Raw genomic sequence first — 17176 nt, 5'->3', positions numbered from 1 at the left:
AATATAACTAATGAAATTATTTCTCTTATTATTTTTTTTTTTGAATGCTATTTCTCTTATTATTTAATTTAGGATAATGAATAATTTTTTTAAATAAAGACATTGTAGACACATAATTCTAAATTAAAGAAATGCATATGTATTATTTTTTGTTGTAGCTACTAAATTATTATTTAATTTAATAATAGTAAAATAGAGTACTAATTATTTCAACTTTGATTGGGATGAGGTCGAACCTAAGACCTTTCTTATATTGAAATAATGAGTAAGTTAACGGTGAACTAACAGAAATTAACAGAAAAGTTAACGGATAATCATATTCATTTAAGGAAAAATTAGGAAATCTTAAGGAAAAATTAAAATCTGATCAATTTATTTAATTAAAAAATTTAACTGTCATTTTTTTCTATCAATTATAGGCCTAACTCTCTTGGATCTTATTAATATAGTAGATAGAAAATTAGAAAATCTTAAAAGGAAAAATTAAAATCTGATCAATCTGAGCTATTTATTTAATTAAAAAATTTAATCGTTATTTTTTTCTACCAATTATAGGCCTAATTCTCTTGACCTCTTATTAGTATAGTAGATTCAACAACTAATTTTACCAAATATCTTAATTTCAATAAGTTAACTTATTAAATAGTTTTTCATTGCAATGCGGGTGAAACAGGCCTCAATTAATTCCAAAATAAAGTAACTCCGCCATGGGTGAAAGTATAAATATATTATCTAGAAGGAGTAGAAAACAAATTGACGTGAATTTTAGCGCAAATCTGTAATAAGTCTAAACTCTAAAGCAACCGGGCCGGCGTTTGCCGCTTTTGCAAGCACTCCACCAAACTACCCAAGTCTGAGATTTCAGCAGCGGATGTATGAGTTGAAAGATCACCACAGCTACGAGTAGATGCGCGATGGACAACAAGAAAGTCGTCGTCTGCGACAATGGCACCGGGGTAATTATCTTCTTTCTTTGATTCAATTGTCGTCACTGCTTCCTCTCTTCCCTTCGGTCCAGTGATCTTCTGAGACACCGTTGAACAGAATTGAAATAGATTCCGAATGTTGTCTAATGAGCTTGTGATCTGCTGATGTTGGTCAGAACCCGATAGTATGAAACAACCTATATGTGCTTAATCAGTTTGTGTTCTGCTCATTTTGGTCAAATTCCTTAAATGAAATGGATAGCTTCTTCGTTCAGCGGGTTCTGATTGTATGGGATCAACATTGTATATTGAGAAGAAAAAACCTTATCATTAATACATAATATACAGGAAGATTATGATGATGTAGAATTCTTGCTTTCTATTGTGTACAATGTAAATATGCTTGGCTTCTTTGCTGGGTAATGGTTACTCTGAATATTTTCATGTGACTGCAGTATGTCAAGTGTGGTTTTGCAAATGAGAATTTCCCCACATCCGTCTTCCCTTGCGTGGTGGGGAGGCCAATGCTACGATATGAAGAATCTCTTATGGAACAAGACATCAAGGTGAAAGATTCTTTCTCCTATTCGTTATCTTTGGGTATTAAGTTTTTCAATGGATGTATCCACCTTCTCTCATTGCAAAATTGTATATTTATAAGATTTCTTACTCAATTTAACACTTCTAGTATGGACTCCAACTTTGACTTCTCTCATTTTGCCAAAGGATCTAATCATTCACTTGAGATTACGCTCCCAAGATCTGAGTACATTTTTTGATGTAGGATGTTGTTGTTGGAGATTCCTGCTTAAAGTTGCGGCACCAATTGGATATATCTTATCCTGTCAACAATGGCATTGTGCAAAATTGGGATGATATGGGGCATGTCTGGGACCATGCTTTTTATAATGAATTGAAGGTCATTATTCTGCCTTCTTGATTACACTTTAAATTAAAGTTTGTCTAATAATATAACCTGTCATTCAAAATAGATTTTGTGTAATACTGTTTATTATTAACTGATAGGGCTTTACTTTCCATTCTGTTTCTGAAGGTTGATCCAACAGAATGCAAAATCCTGCTTACTGATCCACCTCTCAATCCATCAAAAAATCGTGAAAAGATGGTTTGTTTATAAAATTTCTTATTTTGATTGAGTATTTCTTTAATGATGTCATACTATATCTTGCTCTTGCTCTTGATCTGGAAGTATTTGAATTACAGGTTGAAACCATGTTTGAGAAATACAACTTTGCTGGTGTATTCATTCAGATTCAAGCTGTTCTAACGTTATATGCTCAAGGTGCTTGGTTTTAAAATGTTAAAAAAATATAGTTCTAATTTTTTGAGTAGGAAATATTCAAAAACTTCTATGAACCACTGATTGCAATTAGCCATCAAGCTACCTCTACTTTTTTTACAGTATCTATTGAATACTGTCAAATTTGAATTAGAATTAGAATATTCTGCATATATAGATCTCAATTGTATGATTGATTCACATTTTGTGTTATCACTAATATAGGTTTACTGACGGGACTAGTCATAGATTCTGGCGATGGTGTTACTCATGTGGTAAATTATCCTAAATCACATCTTCTTCATTACATTTGCCTTGCTAATAAGAGCCTTTTGTTAGTGTGAGTACAACAATTAGTATAGTGATGTTTGTAGGTAAAGAATGCTTCTAATGGATCATGCTTGTGTAAACATATCTAATGCAGGTTCCAGTTGTTGATGGTTACTCATTCCCTCACCTTACAAAAAGGATGAATGTAGCTGGGCGTCATATAACTTCTTATCTAGTTGATTTGCTATTTCGGAGAGGGTGCGTTAATGTATATTTCAAATCAGAAAACAACACAAAATTACTGTAATTCTTTTTCAGGAGACGCATCAAAGTTAGGATATCACAAAGGTTTTATTTTTGCAGGTATGCAATGAATAGAAGTGCTGATTTTGAGACTGTCAGGGATATTAAAGAAAAGCTCTGCTACATTAGGTGAATTAAGTTATGTTGTATGTTCTAATCCTCTTGATTTCTGGTGAAATATTGACAATTGATTTTACTGCAGTTATGATTATAAGCGAGAATATCAATTGGGGCTTGAGACCACTATCCTTGTTAATAATTATACTGTGAGTAGATTCCATTTGTAACATGCATAGCTGACTTTATTTTGTACATCTGGCTTTCTGCAAATTGTTGCAAGTAAAGGAACCAAAGTTTAGGCAGCCTTTTTGTAATTTCTTTATCATTCCGGTATCAATCAGTAGTGTTTCACTTTACATACAGCCTAAACCTGTATTTGTTGGAGACATTGTATTGGTTTGTTGAAGAGGTGCTTTTTAACAGCTTCCAGATGGGAGAGTAATCAAAGTGGGCACTGAGAGGTTCCAAGCACCTGAAGCTCTTTTCACTCCCGTAAGCCTTTATTCTCATGTTTTATTTTTTGTTTTCTAGAACTGAAGTCGTAGGTTTTATACTTCATCCAGGAGGCATTGGTATTTGGTAGGTGGAGAAAAAATCAACTATGTTGAAAACTTCACCCTTTGAAGGAATAGGGAAGGCAGTTCTTTGCTTTTGTTTGTTTGTATTTTTTTTTTCCTGACCAAAAAATGACTTTTTTTTTTCCTTTTTCGAGAGTGTCTATCAGTTAGTGTTGAAATGGTTCAAAAAATGAAATTTAGTGTTCATGGAATTACTTCATGCTGTTGTAGAATAGGCATTTGAGTGATTTGACCGCTTGAAATTTTGTGGAAGTCAAGAACTATCTTTTTTTTTTTGCAGGAACTCATCGATGTCGAAGGTGATGGAATGGCTGACATGGTATTCCGTTGCATTCAGGAAATGGATATTGACAATAGGATGATGGTACACAACTTTAAATTCTAGAATTCATAGATATGTTTTGGCTTACTATTGTCATTTTACATAGATAATTTCCCCTCTTTTGTAATCCTAGTATCTTTTTGTTTGTTTGTTTGTTTCATGCAGCTTTACCAACATATAGTTCTAAGTGGAGGGAGTACAATGTATCCTGGCCTACCTAGCCGGTAATGAATTTATATTCTTTTGACTGATTTTCTAAGAGTATGAGCTTCCATCAACCTGATTACTGTTGGATCATTTTCATTCTTAAGTATTAACAACTATGTATTCCCCTCCCCACTTCTCTCCCCAAAGCCTGGAGAAAGAGATTTTGGATCGCTATCTTGACGTTGTTTTGAAAGGAAACAAGGATGGGTTGAAGGTATTATTCCACTAGTGATCTATCTATAAAAGTTACTTTGTATGGTACCTTAGTTGAATCATGAAGATGAATGTTTCTTTCATTCAAATATAGAAACTGCGGTTAAGGGTAGAAGATCCTCCAAGAAGAAAACATATGGTGTATCTTGGAGGTGCAGTTCTAGCAGGAATTATGAAGGTGTGTGCAGTAGTTCCTTCCCTCTCTCCCCTAACCCCAACACACTGGTTTTCTTGGTACTCTGACAGAAACTTTACTGATTGAATTTACTTTACTGAATGTCCTGATATTATAATCACCACATGAACACCCTGTAATGATTATTATTGATTATTGATTTTGGCATTTTGTTAAGAATATGCTTTCTATTGTGAAAGGAGGCCTAGGCTATAGGGCAATAATAATTTATAATTTGAAGACAATGCTGTGAGAAAACAACTGAAAGCGGTTGATTTGGTATGTCTGCAGGATGCGCCTGAGTTTTGGATCAGTAGACAAGATTATTTGGAGGAAGGAGTTGCTTGCTTAAGCAAGTGTGGTCAGGCATGAGTTTTATAATGCATTCCCCACCCAACATCACTTATTTTTGCAAATGCTACACTGTAAATCTCGATGCTGATCCTGTTAAGGATTTGAGTTTGCGGTTAAGTGACATGGCTCTCTTACTGAAGCACTTGTTAATTGTTATAGCCCAGAGACAGTAGTGTAATTAGTGTGGTAGTCCTCCCAAAGAGAAAAGAGAAACATACAGTGTATCATTGTAATCTTATTGCTAGTTCTATTTACCTTAATTGTTCCCTCGTCAATGAGTTTTTTGCATTCATTTGTGGGTTCCTTTGCATTTTTCATTGAATAAAAATCGAACATTATAATGCATAAGATTGTGGAATGTGGGATGTTGGGATTATTCTTTTTAAGGTGGTCGGTCACACACTCAGATATGTATGAGAAGCATCCATCATTTTTGTGGCTATGTGATCACAAATATTTGAGATGAGAAATTTTCAACTTTAAAGTTTCACTTTGAATTTGAATATGAATGCATTTATAGAGAAGTGGAAGCAGACAGAAATAGAGATTATGATAATGAAGGATATATGTTATCCACACAATATATATGATGAGAAGGGAAAACCAATTTTGGTGTTCCTTTAGTGCTTATTTCCACATAATGCAGCATTTTTCTTGGAGGGTCTGAAAGTCAAAGCACTGAGGCTGTAGATGCAGGTGTTGGCACTTCTGGATTTGACTGTGACTTCCTGAGTTGTGGTTATTGAGGCAGGAACACTGCAGGCTGAGGATGAGGAGTGCAGCAGGCTTGCCCGGCATGAATTCCCGATTTCGTTCTCTCTGGCGCACTCGATCCCATCCACTGAAGGTATCACCAACCTGTAAATACCAAACCTGTTTGTAGTCCTGTTCACTGAGAATTCTATTTGCTCTGCTGTTTTTGGTGAACTTGCTTTGAATGTGCAGTCGATTTTCACTTCCACACCTATTGAACAGTAGTAGGACAAATATTGCAACCCAATAATTATTAGTATATACAACTCTCACAAGATCTATGCTATGCTATGCAAGTACTTGTGAATCTTGCTATCACTTGTTGTATTTAATCTTTCATTTCAACTGATGCTAATTGCAACTTACAGAGCAGAAAGTTTTCAGGGAACAAAGGAATAGAGAGAGAGATTATAGATACCTGGCATGAAGTAGCTGTGCCTGGAGAAGGAATTATTGGAGCAGATGTCACAGTAAACCATTCCCATGACAGTGATCTGGGGATCAGGGATATGGGCTAGTCTTGGACCTCTTGGTGGTGGTGCCACAACATGAAGAGGGAGTGAGGACAGAGTGAAGAAGAAGAAGAAGAAGAAGAAGCAGCAAAAAAACAAGAAAACAGGAGGAGGTGAAGTCATTGCAGAAAAACTCCAAGAAGAGTGAGTTTGAGTTTGAGTTTTGGTTTGAGGCTAGGAAAGGATGGAGTGGGTAAGATTGTAGTGTGGCTGAGAAGCAAGGCAAAGTGTGAGTATAGGGATAATGGTGAAAGAATGCCAACTGGGTAAAAGTGAGGCACCTGCACTGCACTGCCAAATCTACTTGCTTAGCTAGTAGAGTTGGGAAACACAAGGCCAAACTATTCTCTCTCTTTCTCTCTCTCAGTACCACAGACAAACTAAAAGATGCATGTGAACTTTGTTTGGCAGATTGTGTAGTGGATGTGTAGGAGAGAGGACACAATTTTCCTTTTTCTTGCCTCTCCTAACCTAAGCCGCCTCATATATAAATATACACAACCTTAGCTTGTCCCAACTATCACTCCTGCAACCCAACCCTGTTAATTCAACCTACCCAACTCTTCAACTTTTCAATTATTATTATTATTAATGCATACCCCGAGTAGGGTACTCAGTCAGGAGTATACCTTGGTGGTCGGGGCTCACAGTTTGATCACGTTACCCAGAAGACGGGAGGAGTCCAGTAGCTTGGCCCCGTGCCGAGGCGTATGATTCGCGTGGTAGGCACGGTTGGACGACTATCGAAGGCAATTGGCTGGAATTCTTGGTCGGTTGCTGCACTTAGATGCGGTTAGAGAGGATCTTCTGAAGATTTCTCTAGATTTGGCGTGGGATTTCATTTTCATTTTTCAATATTAGGAAAGAGGCAAGGCGGTTTGGAAGCTTTCCTAAGTCCTAATTTGTTAATTCCTTCCTTCTTTCATTTCCAAGGCACATAGAGCTTGTATAAATGTTCCCTTGGAGCACATTATAACGGTGTTCTGAATTCAATTTTAGTGTAATTACTCTGCCAACTTTCTCTTTTAATTTCTCCGGCCTTTTGATTTTACAATTGTGTTGACCCGCCATCTGGCTACCCTGTAGCCGTAAAACCAACAATTATTATTATTATTTTCTCTTTTCTTATTGATCTTAAAGCTCACCTAAAAGTTTATCACCATATTTGTTGGAAAATCCCTAAACTTAATATACACTTGTGAAGATTTAATTTGTCGGGTTAAGTTCAAGATACCCCATTATTATATCAAGGGAAAAATGTGGGGAAGGAGGATTAATTGAATGGAGCTTGAGTAGTCATGTGAGGAGGATAATATGAGGGCAGTGATATGATGATAACATTTATTATGCATGGGCTATGGCCTATGGAGCTTTAACTTTGGGTTGCCATTTGGGTGGCATTGCATGACCACTCCTCTGCTTGCTGACTTGTGTTCATCCATTTTGAGTGAAAAGTTTTAATCACTCTGCACTTCACGAGACTTGTTTTGAATTGGAGGTGAGGTGGGTCTCAACTTTATCTCAACATTAATTGAATTTGCATTTCAGTTTGCATAACATTCAGATCCAGTTGGGTGGTCGAGAAAATTTGTGGTTAGATTAACTACATATGATCTAGTTGATTGGTCTTGGTCGAGAACATTCGGTGATTAAGGGGTGTTTAGAAAATAGTTGTTAGCTGATTGTGTTAGTGAGTTTCATTAGTTGATAATATTAGCTGATTGTAGAAAAATAAAATGACTTTCTCAAAAAACAGCTTTGAGTAGCTTTTTGAATTTTAATATTTTGGAACAATAAGTTATTACAAAAAATTAATTAATCAAACACATTCTTTAACGTATCAAACATGGCCTAAATCAATTAAAACCAATATCCAAATACAAGCTTAAATGAGGTTATAACCCCTTTAATTTTCCAAGAAAAGAAACAAAGCAGTTGTAATAATAATAATAATAAAATAAATAAAAATAAAAAAGATGGGTAGCAGAATAACATGTGATTTGTGGAAAAGTGCAAAGTTATGGTAGGTCAAGATTTTGACCTGGTCATCTTTAATTCTTTAACACTAATCCGTACTATTGCTTTATATGAAGTTGAAATTGTAATGATGATCTCAATAATGAGATTAGGCGCAATAGTTATGCCGTGCAACCGAATGTACCATGCGCATGGTGCATACGACGCAAAACGACGTCGTTTTGACTAAAAACGCGCGTCTCACTTAAAAAAGAAAAATTCAGGTTCGATTTTCGGCAATAGCATTATTGTGGATATATAGTTATGAATTTCTGGATATATAGTTATAAATTTGTGGATATATAGTTATGAATTTATGGATATTTAGTTCATTCATTGTGGATATTTAGTTCATTCATGGTAGATATTTACTTCATTCATTCACTGTGGATATATAGTTATGAATTTATGGATATATAGTTATGAATTTATGGATATTTAGTTCATTCATTGTGGATATTTAGTTCAATCATTGTGGATATTTAGTTCATTCATTGTGAATTTTTACTTCATTCATTCATTCATTCATTCATTGTGGATTTTTACTTCATTCATTCATTCATTCATTGTGGATTTTTACTTCATTTATTCACTGTGGATATATAGTTATAAATTTGTGGATATATAGTTATGAATTTCTGGATATATAGTTATGAATTTCTGGATATATAAAAATGCTATTGCCGGGAATCGAACCTGATTTCATCTTTAAGTGGGACGCGCGTTTTTTTAACCAAAACGGCGCCGTTTTGCAACCGTATGCACCTTGCAAGGTGCATTCGGTTGCACAGCATAATTTGCGGATTAGGCGGCGATGGGCTTAGTGTAATGGTTTTCTCACTTTTTAAGGGTTTACACAAGTTAAATCTCATTTTTTTTTTTAAATATTAGTTTGCGAATTAAACATAGAACAAGGCTCAACTGAAAAGATGTTGGCAATTATTAAACTTATGATTTCTTATATAAAAATCATACTTCACCTGTTCAGTTACATTTTTGAGTGCATTGTATTAATTATATTTGAATGTATATGTGGATAATAATTGTAATTATATTTATTGATTCAATAGATTACAATGACTGCATCTTTATCTATCTCTCTCTCTCTATATATATATAGAGATTACAATGACTGGACCTTTATATTTATTGATTCATGCATGCTAAGCCAAAAACAAAGGGTGATTGAATTGAATAGTGTAGTAATGAAAAGGGGTGAGTTGGAATAGCAATAGTTATTGCGTGAATTGTGGTCCACACAAATGTGTGGATCACGGTTCAAAAACGACGTCGTTTCACGTAAATTTTTTTTGGAATAAGGTTCAAATTAGACACTGAACGTAATCTAAAAATGCAATTAGGCCACTCAACGCAAAAAAAGTGCAATTAGGCCACCGAACACTCAAAAAATGTGCAATTAGGCCACTGAACACTCTAAATGTATGCAATTTCACCGGATAGTAGGTTACCATCAATTTTAGCATGTTACCTGCTTACGTGGCAACTGAGTTGTCATTTTTAATAAATTTTAATAATAAATTTTAGAGTTAATTCCATTTTTGGTCCTAGACTTATTAGGGTGTCGACAATTTTCATCCTCCATAATTAAAATTGCCATTTAGTAGCCACCGTTATTCAACGGTGAACACTTTTGCTCCTCTGTGAAATTCTCCGTCTCTTAGCCGTCTATGAGAAGGGCAAACACGTCTTTTTATATGGTCTTCTTCTCTTCCTTATATTTCTTCCTTCACTTGAGTGTATGTCGATAAACAGAACAGGGTTAGGGTTAGGGGATTCATTCTGAAATTCTCAATGGAAGGATCGAAGGTAGTACTCAGTCATTCTTCGAGTTCTTCAACAACGAGAAAGACTTATATGTATGGGGAATGGATTTCAACCGAAGTATGCGAATGTGGTCAAGAACTGAGTTTGAGAACATCATGGACAAATGACAACCCCGGTAGGAGGTACTGGGAATGCTCGGGATGTAAGGTTAGTACTGAAATTCGTAATTGGTTTTTTTTTTTTTTTTTTTTTTTTTTTTTTTTTTTTTTTTTTTGCTTTCAAATTTTGTTTTTGTTTTTGCAGAGTGACTTAAATTAATTTACTGGAATTTATAATTGTTTGTAGTGGTTTTGATTGCTATTGTTGCAAATTTTCAGGATGGATCTAGCTATACGTTTGTGAAGTGGTATGATCCTCCAATGTGCCCTAGGTCTAAGAGGATTATACCGGGGCTTCTGAAGAAAATTAACAAATGTGAAGAAGAAAAAGCAAAATTAAAATCAAAGCCTAGAAGTGTTCCAAGAGGGGAAGATGGTGATTTGAAAGATATGCGTAGGAGCAAAAGATGTAGTTCAATGAAGCTGCTTGTTGTATGTGGGCTTATTGTATTGTTAATTGCTTATTTTACAAGTGGTAATGGAAAAAATGAGAGGTTAGGTTTTAAGAATGAGGTGTATTTGCTCCCATAAGTGTCTTTGGCAGTGTTATGCAGTGTGTGTTTTGACATAAGGAGTGTTATGTTTTGCTTTTTTGTGTATGGCAGTGTTATGCATTGTAATGAATTTGACAATGGTAATTGTAATGAATTTGGTAATTGTAACTGTTATCACAATGGTAATTCTATGTGTTATGACAATGTTAATTGTTCATCTTTTAAGGAATGGTAACTGTTATGGCATTATTGCAATGTTACTTGTTCATCTTTTAAGGAATGTGGTAGTGGTAATTGTCCCAAAAAGTAGCAATTCTAAGGCATATCAAAGAACAGAAAATAAAAGAGATCCATGTTCAGAATATAGCCATACAAGGCATGTCATTCCAAATTGATTAAGTACATCAATGTAGCAAAAAACCAATCCAGATTCTGTCATAAGCTACATCCAAGTTTGAGTTACACAGTTGCCTACCAAAAACTAATTCCATAATTCCATAATATATGCATAGATACAAGCAGTTTCAGTTTCACAGTACCAAAACATAAGCTACATCCAAGTTTGAGTTTCACAGTAGCCTACCAAAAACTAAATCTAGAATATATGCATACATACAACCAATTTCAGTTTCACAGTACCAAAGCATCAGTCTAGAAGTCAAGTTTACTCAATGTTTAGAGGTGTGTCCGATGTGTTGGTGAACCTACACTTGAGAGTTGTTGTGGATCTTGTCCTCCTACGAACAGGTGTGTCAGAGGTATTCTTCATCTTCTTTGATTTTGATTTTAACCCTAATGTAGACCTGATTGGTGCCTGAGGTGGTATGCTTGGTGCTTGAGGTGGTATGCTTGGTGCCTGAGTCTGAGATGGTGCCAGAGCTGGTCTGCTGAGTGCTTGAGGTGGTATGCTTGGTGCCTGAGTCTGAGATGGTGTCAGAGCTGGTCTGCTGAGTGCTTGAGGTGGTATGCTTGGTGCCTGAGTCTGAGATGGTGCCAGAGCTGGCCTACTGAGTGTTTGAGGTGGCCTGATTGGTGCCTGGGTCATGCTTGATGCTTGAGGTCTTCTGATTGGTGCCTTAGGTCTTCTGATTGGTGCCAGAGGTGGTCTGACTGGTGCTTGAGGTGGTCTGACTGGTGCTTGAGGTGGCCTGACTGGTGCTTGAGGTGGTTGAGTCATGCTTGGTGCCTAAGATGGGGTGATTGGTTGCTGAGTCATCCCAAAGATACCTTCTGGCTGAGTAATAGAGATTTCTTCATGCTGAGTGCCAACCAAACCTGCCATAGGTGCATTGTGGTCAAACAAAGCTGCAAAATCTGCTGCTTCATTCCAGAAATCTATATTTTCTTCTATCAAACCTGAAGATGCTTGTGAGGAAGCACAAGGTTGAACTGGTGGGGCAGCAACATTTTTCTTCTTTCTGTTCCTTTTTTTCTTTGGAGCCAGCTACATAATCAGAGAAGAAAAATAAACATTACTGCAATGCTGGATCATCTGGGAATAATCAGAGAAGAAAAATAAACATTACTGCCAGCTACATAATCAGTCAACATTACCTTTCTTTGACTTGTAGTTGGATCATCTGGGCATGTCCTAGAGTTATGGCCTATTTTGTTGCATTTCTTGCAATGCTTAACAAGCAAACTTGGGTTAACATGTGTGCCATCTTTGGTCATTTCATCTCTGCCTCTCTTCCTCAACTTTCTTGGTCTTCCAGGCTTGCTATTGTACAGAGGTGGCAATGGTGGTTCTTGGTTTGAAATGGGCCATTCTTTAGGACCAGCCAGTGGCTTAATCCTTCCCCCATATGTATTCAAGTAGTTGGTAATAGAGTAGCAAGGGTCTACATAATGATGTATTGGACCATTACCATGTCTAATCCAAATGGCACACACAGCATGCTTACATGGTATCCCTGTTAAGTCCCACTTTCTACAGCTACAAGTACCCCTAAACAAATCCACAGAATGCTGCTCTATCCCCCCTAACACTGACATGCACCTTATCTCAAATAAGTTTTCATCTGCTTGATTCCCTAAACACCCATTGGCATCCTTCTCAATAGAATCTATCTTTTTCATAATGTTAGGACAGAAAGGACCTTTCCATTTCACAGGTTTCTGTTTATTTTCAAAGAACTTTGTCATCAATAATTTCCTAATAGTTTCTAGACAAGAAATCAGAGGTTGTTTCCTTGCATCTACTATAAGGGCATTGAAACTTTCAGAAATGTTGTTAACTAAGGCATCACTTCTAGCAAAGGGAGTGAAATGTGACCTTGACCATTCTGAAGGGTGTTTATCTCCTAGCCACTGATAAGCCTCTTCATCCAACTTCCTGATTTCTAACATAGCTTCTCTGAAGCTGTTAACTGTAGTTGCCTTGGCTGCTGTCCAGAGTGCATCCTTCATTGCTTTGCCTAGAAATCCTGCAAGCTTCATGTTCCCATGAAGATGCCTCACACAAAATCTATGTGAGGCATATGGAAACACTTCTTCAAAAGCTGGAAGAAGCCCTTTCTGTTTGTCTGCAACCAATTTAAAAAAACAAAACATATTATAGATAAGGAGAGTATAACAGATTACACTGGTATGAGATAAATGTTTATACCTGAGATAAATGTAAGCTGGTGTTCTGCTTCACGAGTGATTTCTAGGTCTGTTTTAATGAAATTCAAGAACCAGATCCATGAATCCTTGGTTTCTCCTTCAACAATGGCATAAGCCAGTGGGAAGATACTGTCATTCCCATCAATCCCAATAGCTGTTAATAATTGACCTCCAAATTTTGTTTTTAGATGACAACCATCAACTCCAATTAGCTTCCTACAGAACTTATATCCCTCCTTTTAAGCCTCCCAGCAGAAATACATCCTTAGAAACCTAGGTTTTCCATCATATAGTAAGTCACTTACCTTCACCTTGCATGTAGTGTTAGGGTTTGTTTTTTCAATCTCCAACTTGTAGCTCCATATTTTGTTGAAAAATTCAATAGCTTCACCTTCAATGACTTCCTTTGCCTTTTTCATAGATCTATAGGCTTGCTTGGTGGACAAATCAAACCCCTCATCTGCTTTAACCCTCTCTCTAAATTCTGCAGTGGTCCAGTTGCTGTTGCCACCAATCTCTTTCATCCATCTCTTTGCAATCCTAGTTGATTTAACCATGGTGTTCTCATAAACCCAACCACAGCCATCATGCAATTCATTATAACTGGCAATTCTCCATGACAAGGCATTTTTAACTTTCCAAAGATTAATTCTGAAAGGGCAACCAACTTGTTTACATCTAACATAGACCCTCTCTTTGTCATTCCTAATAAACTTCAATTCCTTACCATTGTTGAAACCATAATTGTGGACTGCATCTTTGAATTCTACCTTTGATGCAAATGTTAAACCAACACAGAATTTTGGGGTACGCATTTGAGTGGTAGACCTAAATTCTGGCCATTTCATTTTGCCTTCTTCATCACTGTCCTTACCACTATCTTCATCAGACAATTGTAGACCATGATCATTGTCTACAACCCTAGTACTGTCCCCATCACCAGGTTGTTCACTTTATCTTACCCCAGCAACAGGTTGTCCACTTTCTCTTACCCCATCAAACTCCACATTGTTATCAACATTGGCCTCAAACTCTAGGTCATCATTTCCCACTTCATCAGCACTGTTCTCAAAGTTATCTAAAAAATTCCCAGATTCTGAATCACTCTCACTTTCTACTGATGGTGCTTCATCATCACCTTCTACACCACCTACTACCCAAACCTCAATCTCTTTGGGAAACATTCCAACATCGCAAATAGCCCAACAATCGCTATCATTACTTATTTCAAATATGGTGTCACTACCAGTAGGGGTGAAATATTTAAAGGTGTCTAACATATTGTATCCCAACTCCTCAACTGTGTCCCTAAGAGTCATCATGCCCCACAAATCAATGTCTAAATGAAAACTATTAACAACCCCTCCAATATATCCAATTCCATGTGTCTTAAGACGACCACCATGTCTTAACTTCAGATTGAATTTAGATGTGTTACTTCCTCCATCTATGTAGCAATTTAAAACAGTTTACTAATTAAAAGTCAACAAAGCAACAAAACAGAGAAACAGACAAAGCATATTGTGGTCCCCTTTCAAAGAAAAAAAAAAGCTACTGCCCCATGTGGTCCCCATTTGAATACACAAACAAATGGAGATGTACTGCATTTATTAAAGTGAAACACCACCCACACCATTCAAAGCATATGTATATCAAACAACAAACAATCACTAACATGTATAGAATATTTAAAGCTAATGAAATTGCACTTTATCAGTTCATTATATACCCACAACTCACACTATATATACCAGCAACAAGCATAACAAATCAACCTATTTCATATTTTACCACACATTAACAAAACACATACGATTTTGCAACTATTATGTTCACTACATACACACAACACTCAAATTCACCTAGGGTTTCGCTATTATTCTCATACGTATACTTGTTGTCACCTCGTCTGACGCCTTCCATTGTGCTTGCTCCCTACGTCCTCGCCTTCGCATTCGCCTTCGAGAAGATTAGGGTTACTGTGGTCTTCGAGCTTCTGTTCGTCTAAGTTGTTTATTACAAGTAAATATCATTTGACTAATACGCTTAGAGAAGAAGACCAATTAAAAGACGTGTTTGCCCTTCTCATAGACGGCTAAGAGACGGACTATGTGACGGAGGATCAAAAGTGTCCACCGTTGAATAACGGTGGCTACTAAATGACAATTTTAATTATGGAGGATGAAAATTGTCTACACCCTAATAAGTCTAGGACCAAAAATGGCATTATCTCTAAATTTTAATAATAAATTCTAAAAAAATTGAAAAAATAAATAAAAATAAAATAAAAAAAATGCCGGCCACCCGTCATTTTTTTTTTTTAAATTTGTTATTAAAATTTATTACAAATTATTTAAAAATTATTAAAAAAGCTAACTCATCTGCCACGTAAGCAGGTAACCTGCTAAAATTGAGAGTAACCTGCTATCAGGTGAAATTGCATACATTTGGAGTGTTCAGTGGTCTAATTGCACTTTTTTTTTTTTTTTTTTTTTTTTTTTTTTTTTCGTTCAGTGGCCTAATTGCATTTTCATGTTACGTTCAGTGGCCAATTTGAACCTTATTCCTCTTTTTTTTTTTTTTTTTTTTTTTTTTTTTTTTTTTTTTTTTTCATAGGACTCATTGCAACATACATTTTATAACTCACAATGTACATTATTCTAAATTATAATATACATTATTCTAACTCATAAAATACATTATCTTACCCTAGAAGTTTCATTATTCTAACACATAAATTACATTACTCTATCATATAATGTACATTATTCTAACACATAAATTAAAGTACAGTATTCTAACTCATAATGTACATTATTCTAATTCATAAAATTCAACGACGTCGTTTTAGATCGTATACTAGTCCACACACAACTGTGTGGTCCATACAACCACGTGGACCAATAATTTGCCGTTGAAATAGTAAAGAGGACTAGTTATTATATGCATGCGAATATGCGATGCATTTATATGATAATGCGCCAATCATACAAGGCAACCCACAAAATGCTCACCCTCAACTCTTTTAATATTTGTTTGTTTGTTTGTTTGTTTTTTTTTAATAATCACGCTAGCTTCGTTATTTCGGTACCTACTACCTAGTTCTAATTTCAAGTTGTTATCAATTCTTGTTTAAAGAAAATTCTTCTAACGCTTATTATTTCCTTCAAAACATTTAAATAATTTAAAATAAAATCTAGCTTGTTTAATTTATTGGAATTAATCACACAATTACTTTCTTTTCAGGGCTACAACACTAAAAAAGAAAGTCATAAATTCAACACATACAATTTTAAAATATAATCTTGTTTAGTATAGTTGTTTTGAATGACAAGGAGTTATAACACAAAGATAATGCATGATTGGTTTAAATAAGAAAAATTGAAGTAGCTAGATTGGGGGTGACAGATGGAATCTAAGAATAGTTGAAGTATGTATGTCGTGGTGAAGTGACCTCTCTCCACAAACTATAAGAGCATTTTGTAATATATAAAAAAAAAGAGAGAAAAATAAAATTTGAAAAAGACAAACAAAAGAGGGCGGTTGTCAATTGACGACCAATTCAATTGCTTTCAGCAAGCTCAATAGGTACTGCTAGTGTGCCAAACACACACCATGTTTTACCTTTTTATTGTTAATATTTTTTCGGTAGAATCTAATAAATAAAAATAACTCAGAATTCTATATATTTTTTCCTTTTCCCCCTTCTATGTTCAACAAAAGAGTCTGAAAAATCTCAAATTTAAAAAAAAAAAAACACTTGAGACAATGGGAATGATAGCCCACATCACATCAAGATATGAGGGCTCCAATTCCAACCAACCTAATTGAATTAGTTGTACATGAACTAATTATATATTAATTAACCTAGTTAATCATAATTTTACACTTAATTGGTTAGTAATTCAATTCCGAGAACTAACAGACACTGACACACAACACACTGCTGAAAATTATAGAATTTTCGACCACCGGAAAGCGATCTTAAATCAAGTTGAAAGCAAAAAGTGGTCGGAAATAGCAACAAAAGTTTTTCCGGATACTAAAAGTGGCCGGAACAAGGCTTTCGACTTGATCTAAGATCACTTTCAGGTGGTTGGAAATTCTATAATTTCCAGTAGTGGGTAGAAGCAAAGTTAATGG

General features: G+C 35.6%; 4 protein-coding genes across 4 annotated transcripts; 2 read left to right on the top strand and 2 right to left on the bottom strand.

Moving 5' to 3' along the window:
* Positions 1-762: 762 nt before the first annotated feature.
* LOC109178900 (actin-related protein 2) lies at positions 763-5006 on the top strand. The gene is made up of 15 exons (XM_019328455.1): positions 763-956; positions 1382-1492; positions 1711-1845; positions 1981-2052; positions 2151-2229; positions 2452-2501; positions 2651-2754; positions 2860-2928; positions 3002-3065; positions 3283-3351; positions 3718-3801; positions 3925-3983; positions 4114-4180; positions 4274-4357; positions 4646-5006. The coding sequence occupies exons 1-15, from the start codon at positions 915-917 to the stop codon at positions 4724-4726; spliced, it is 1170 nt and encodes a 389-aa protein (XP_019184000.1). The 5' UTR covers positions 763-914; the 3' UTR covers positions 4727-5006.
* Positions 5007-5178: 172 nt separating this feature from the next.
* LOC109178929 lies at positions 5179-6521 on the bottom strand. Its single transcript, XM_019328481.1, has 2 exons — positions 5880-6521; positions 5179-5672 (listed from the first exon to the last, which is right to left on the bottom strand). Exons 1-2 carry the CDS (start codon positions 6094-6096, stop codon positions 5329-5331), a joined length of 561 nt encoding a protein of 186 aa, XP_019184026.1. The 5' UTR covers positions 6097-6521; the 3' UTR covers positions 5179-5328.
* Positions 6522-9801: 3280 nt separating this feature from the next.
* On the top strand, positions 9802-10463 carry LOC109179290. The gene is made up of 2 exons (XM_019328797.1): positions 9802-9981; positions 10152-10463. Exons 1-2 carry the CDS (start codon positions 9802-9804, stop codon positions 10461-10463), a joined length of 492 nt encoding a protein of 163 aa, XP_019184342.1.
* Positions 10464-11090: 627 nt separating this feature from the next.
* LOC109179279 (lysine-rich arabinogalactan protein 19-like) lies at positions 11091-11603 on the bottom strand. Its single transcript, XM_019328790.1, has one exon. It carries the CDS (start codon positions 11601-11603, stop codon positions 11091-11093), a length of 513 nt encoding a protein of 170 aa, XP_019184335.1.
* Positions 11604-17176: the final 5573 nt, after the last annotated feature.

This window comes from Ipomoea nil, unplaced genomic scaffold (assembly GCF_001879475.1).
Source record: "Ipomoea nil cultivar Tokyo-kokei standard unplaced genomic scaffold, Asagao_1.1 scaffold0179, whole genome shotgun sequence".
NCBI lineage: Eukaryota > Viridiplantae > Streptophyta > Magnoliopsida > Solanales > Convolvulaceae > Ipomoea > Ipomoea nil.
This window is presented reverse-complemented; position numbering and strand designations above follow the sequence as displayed.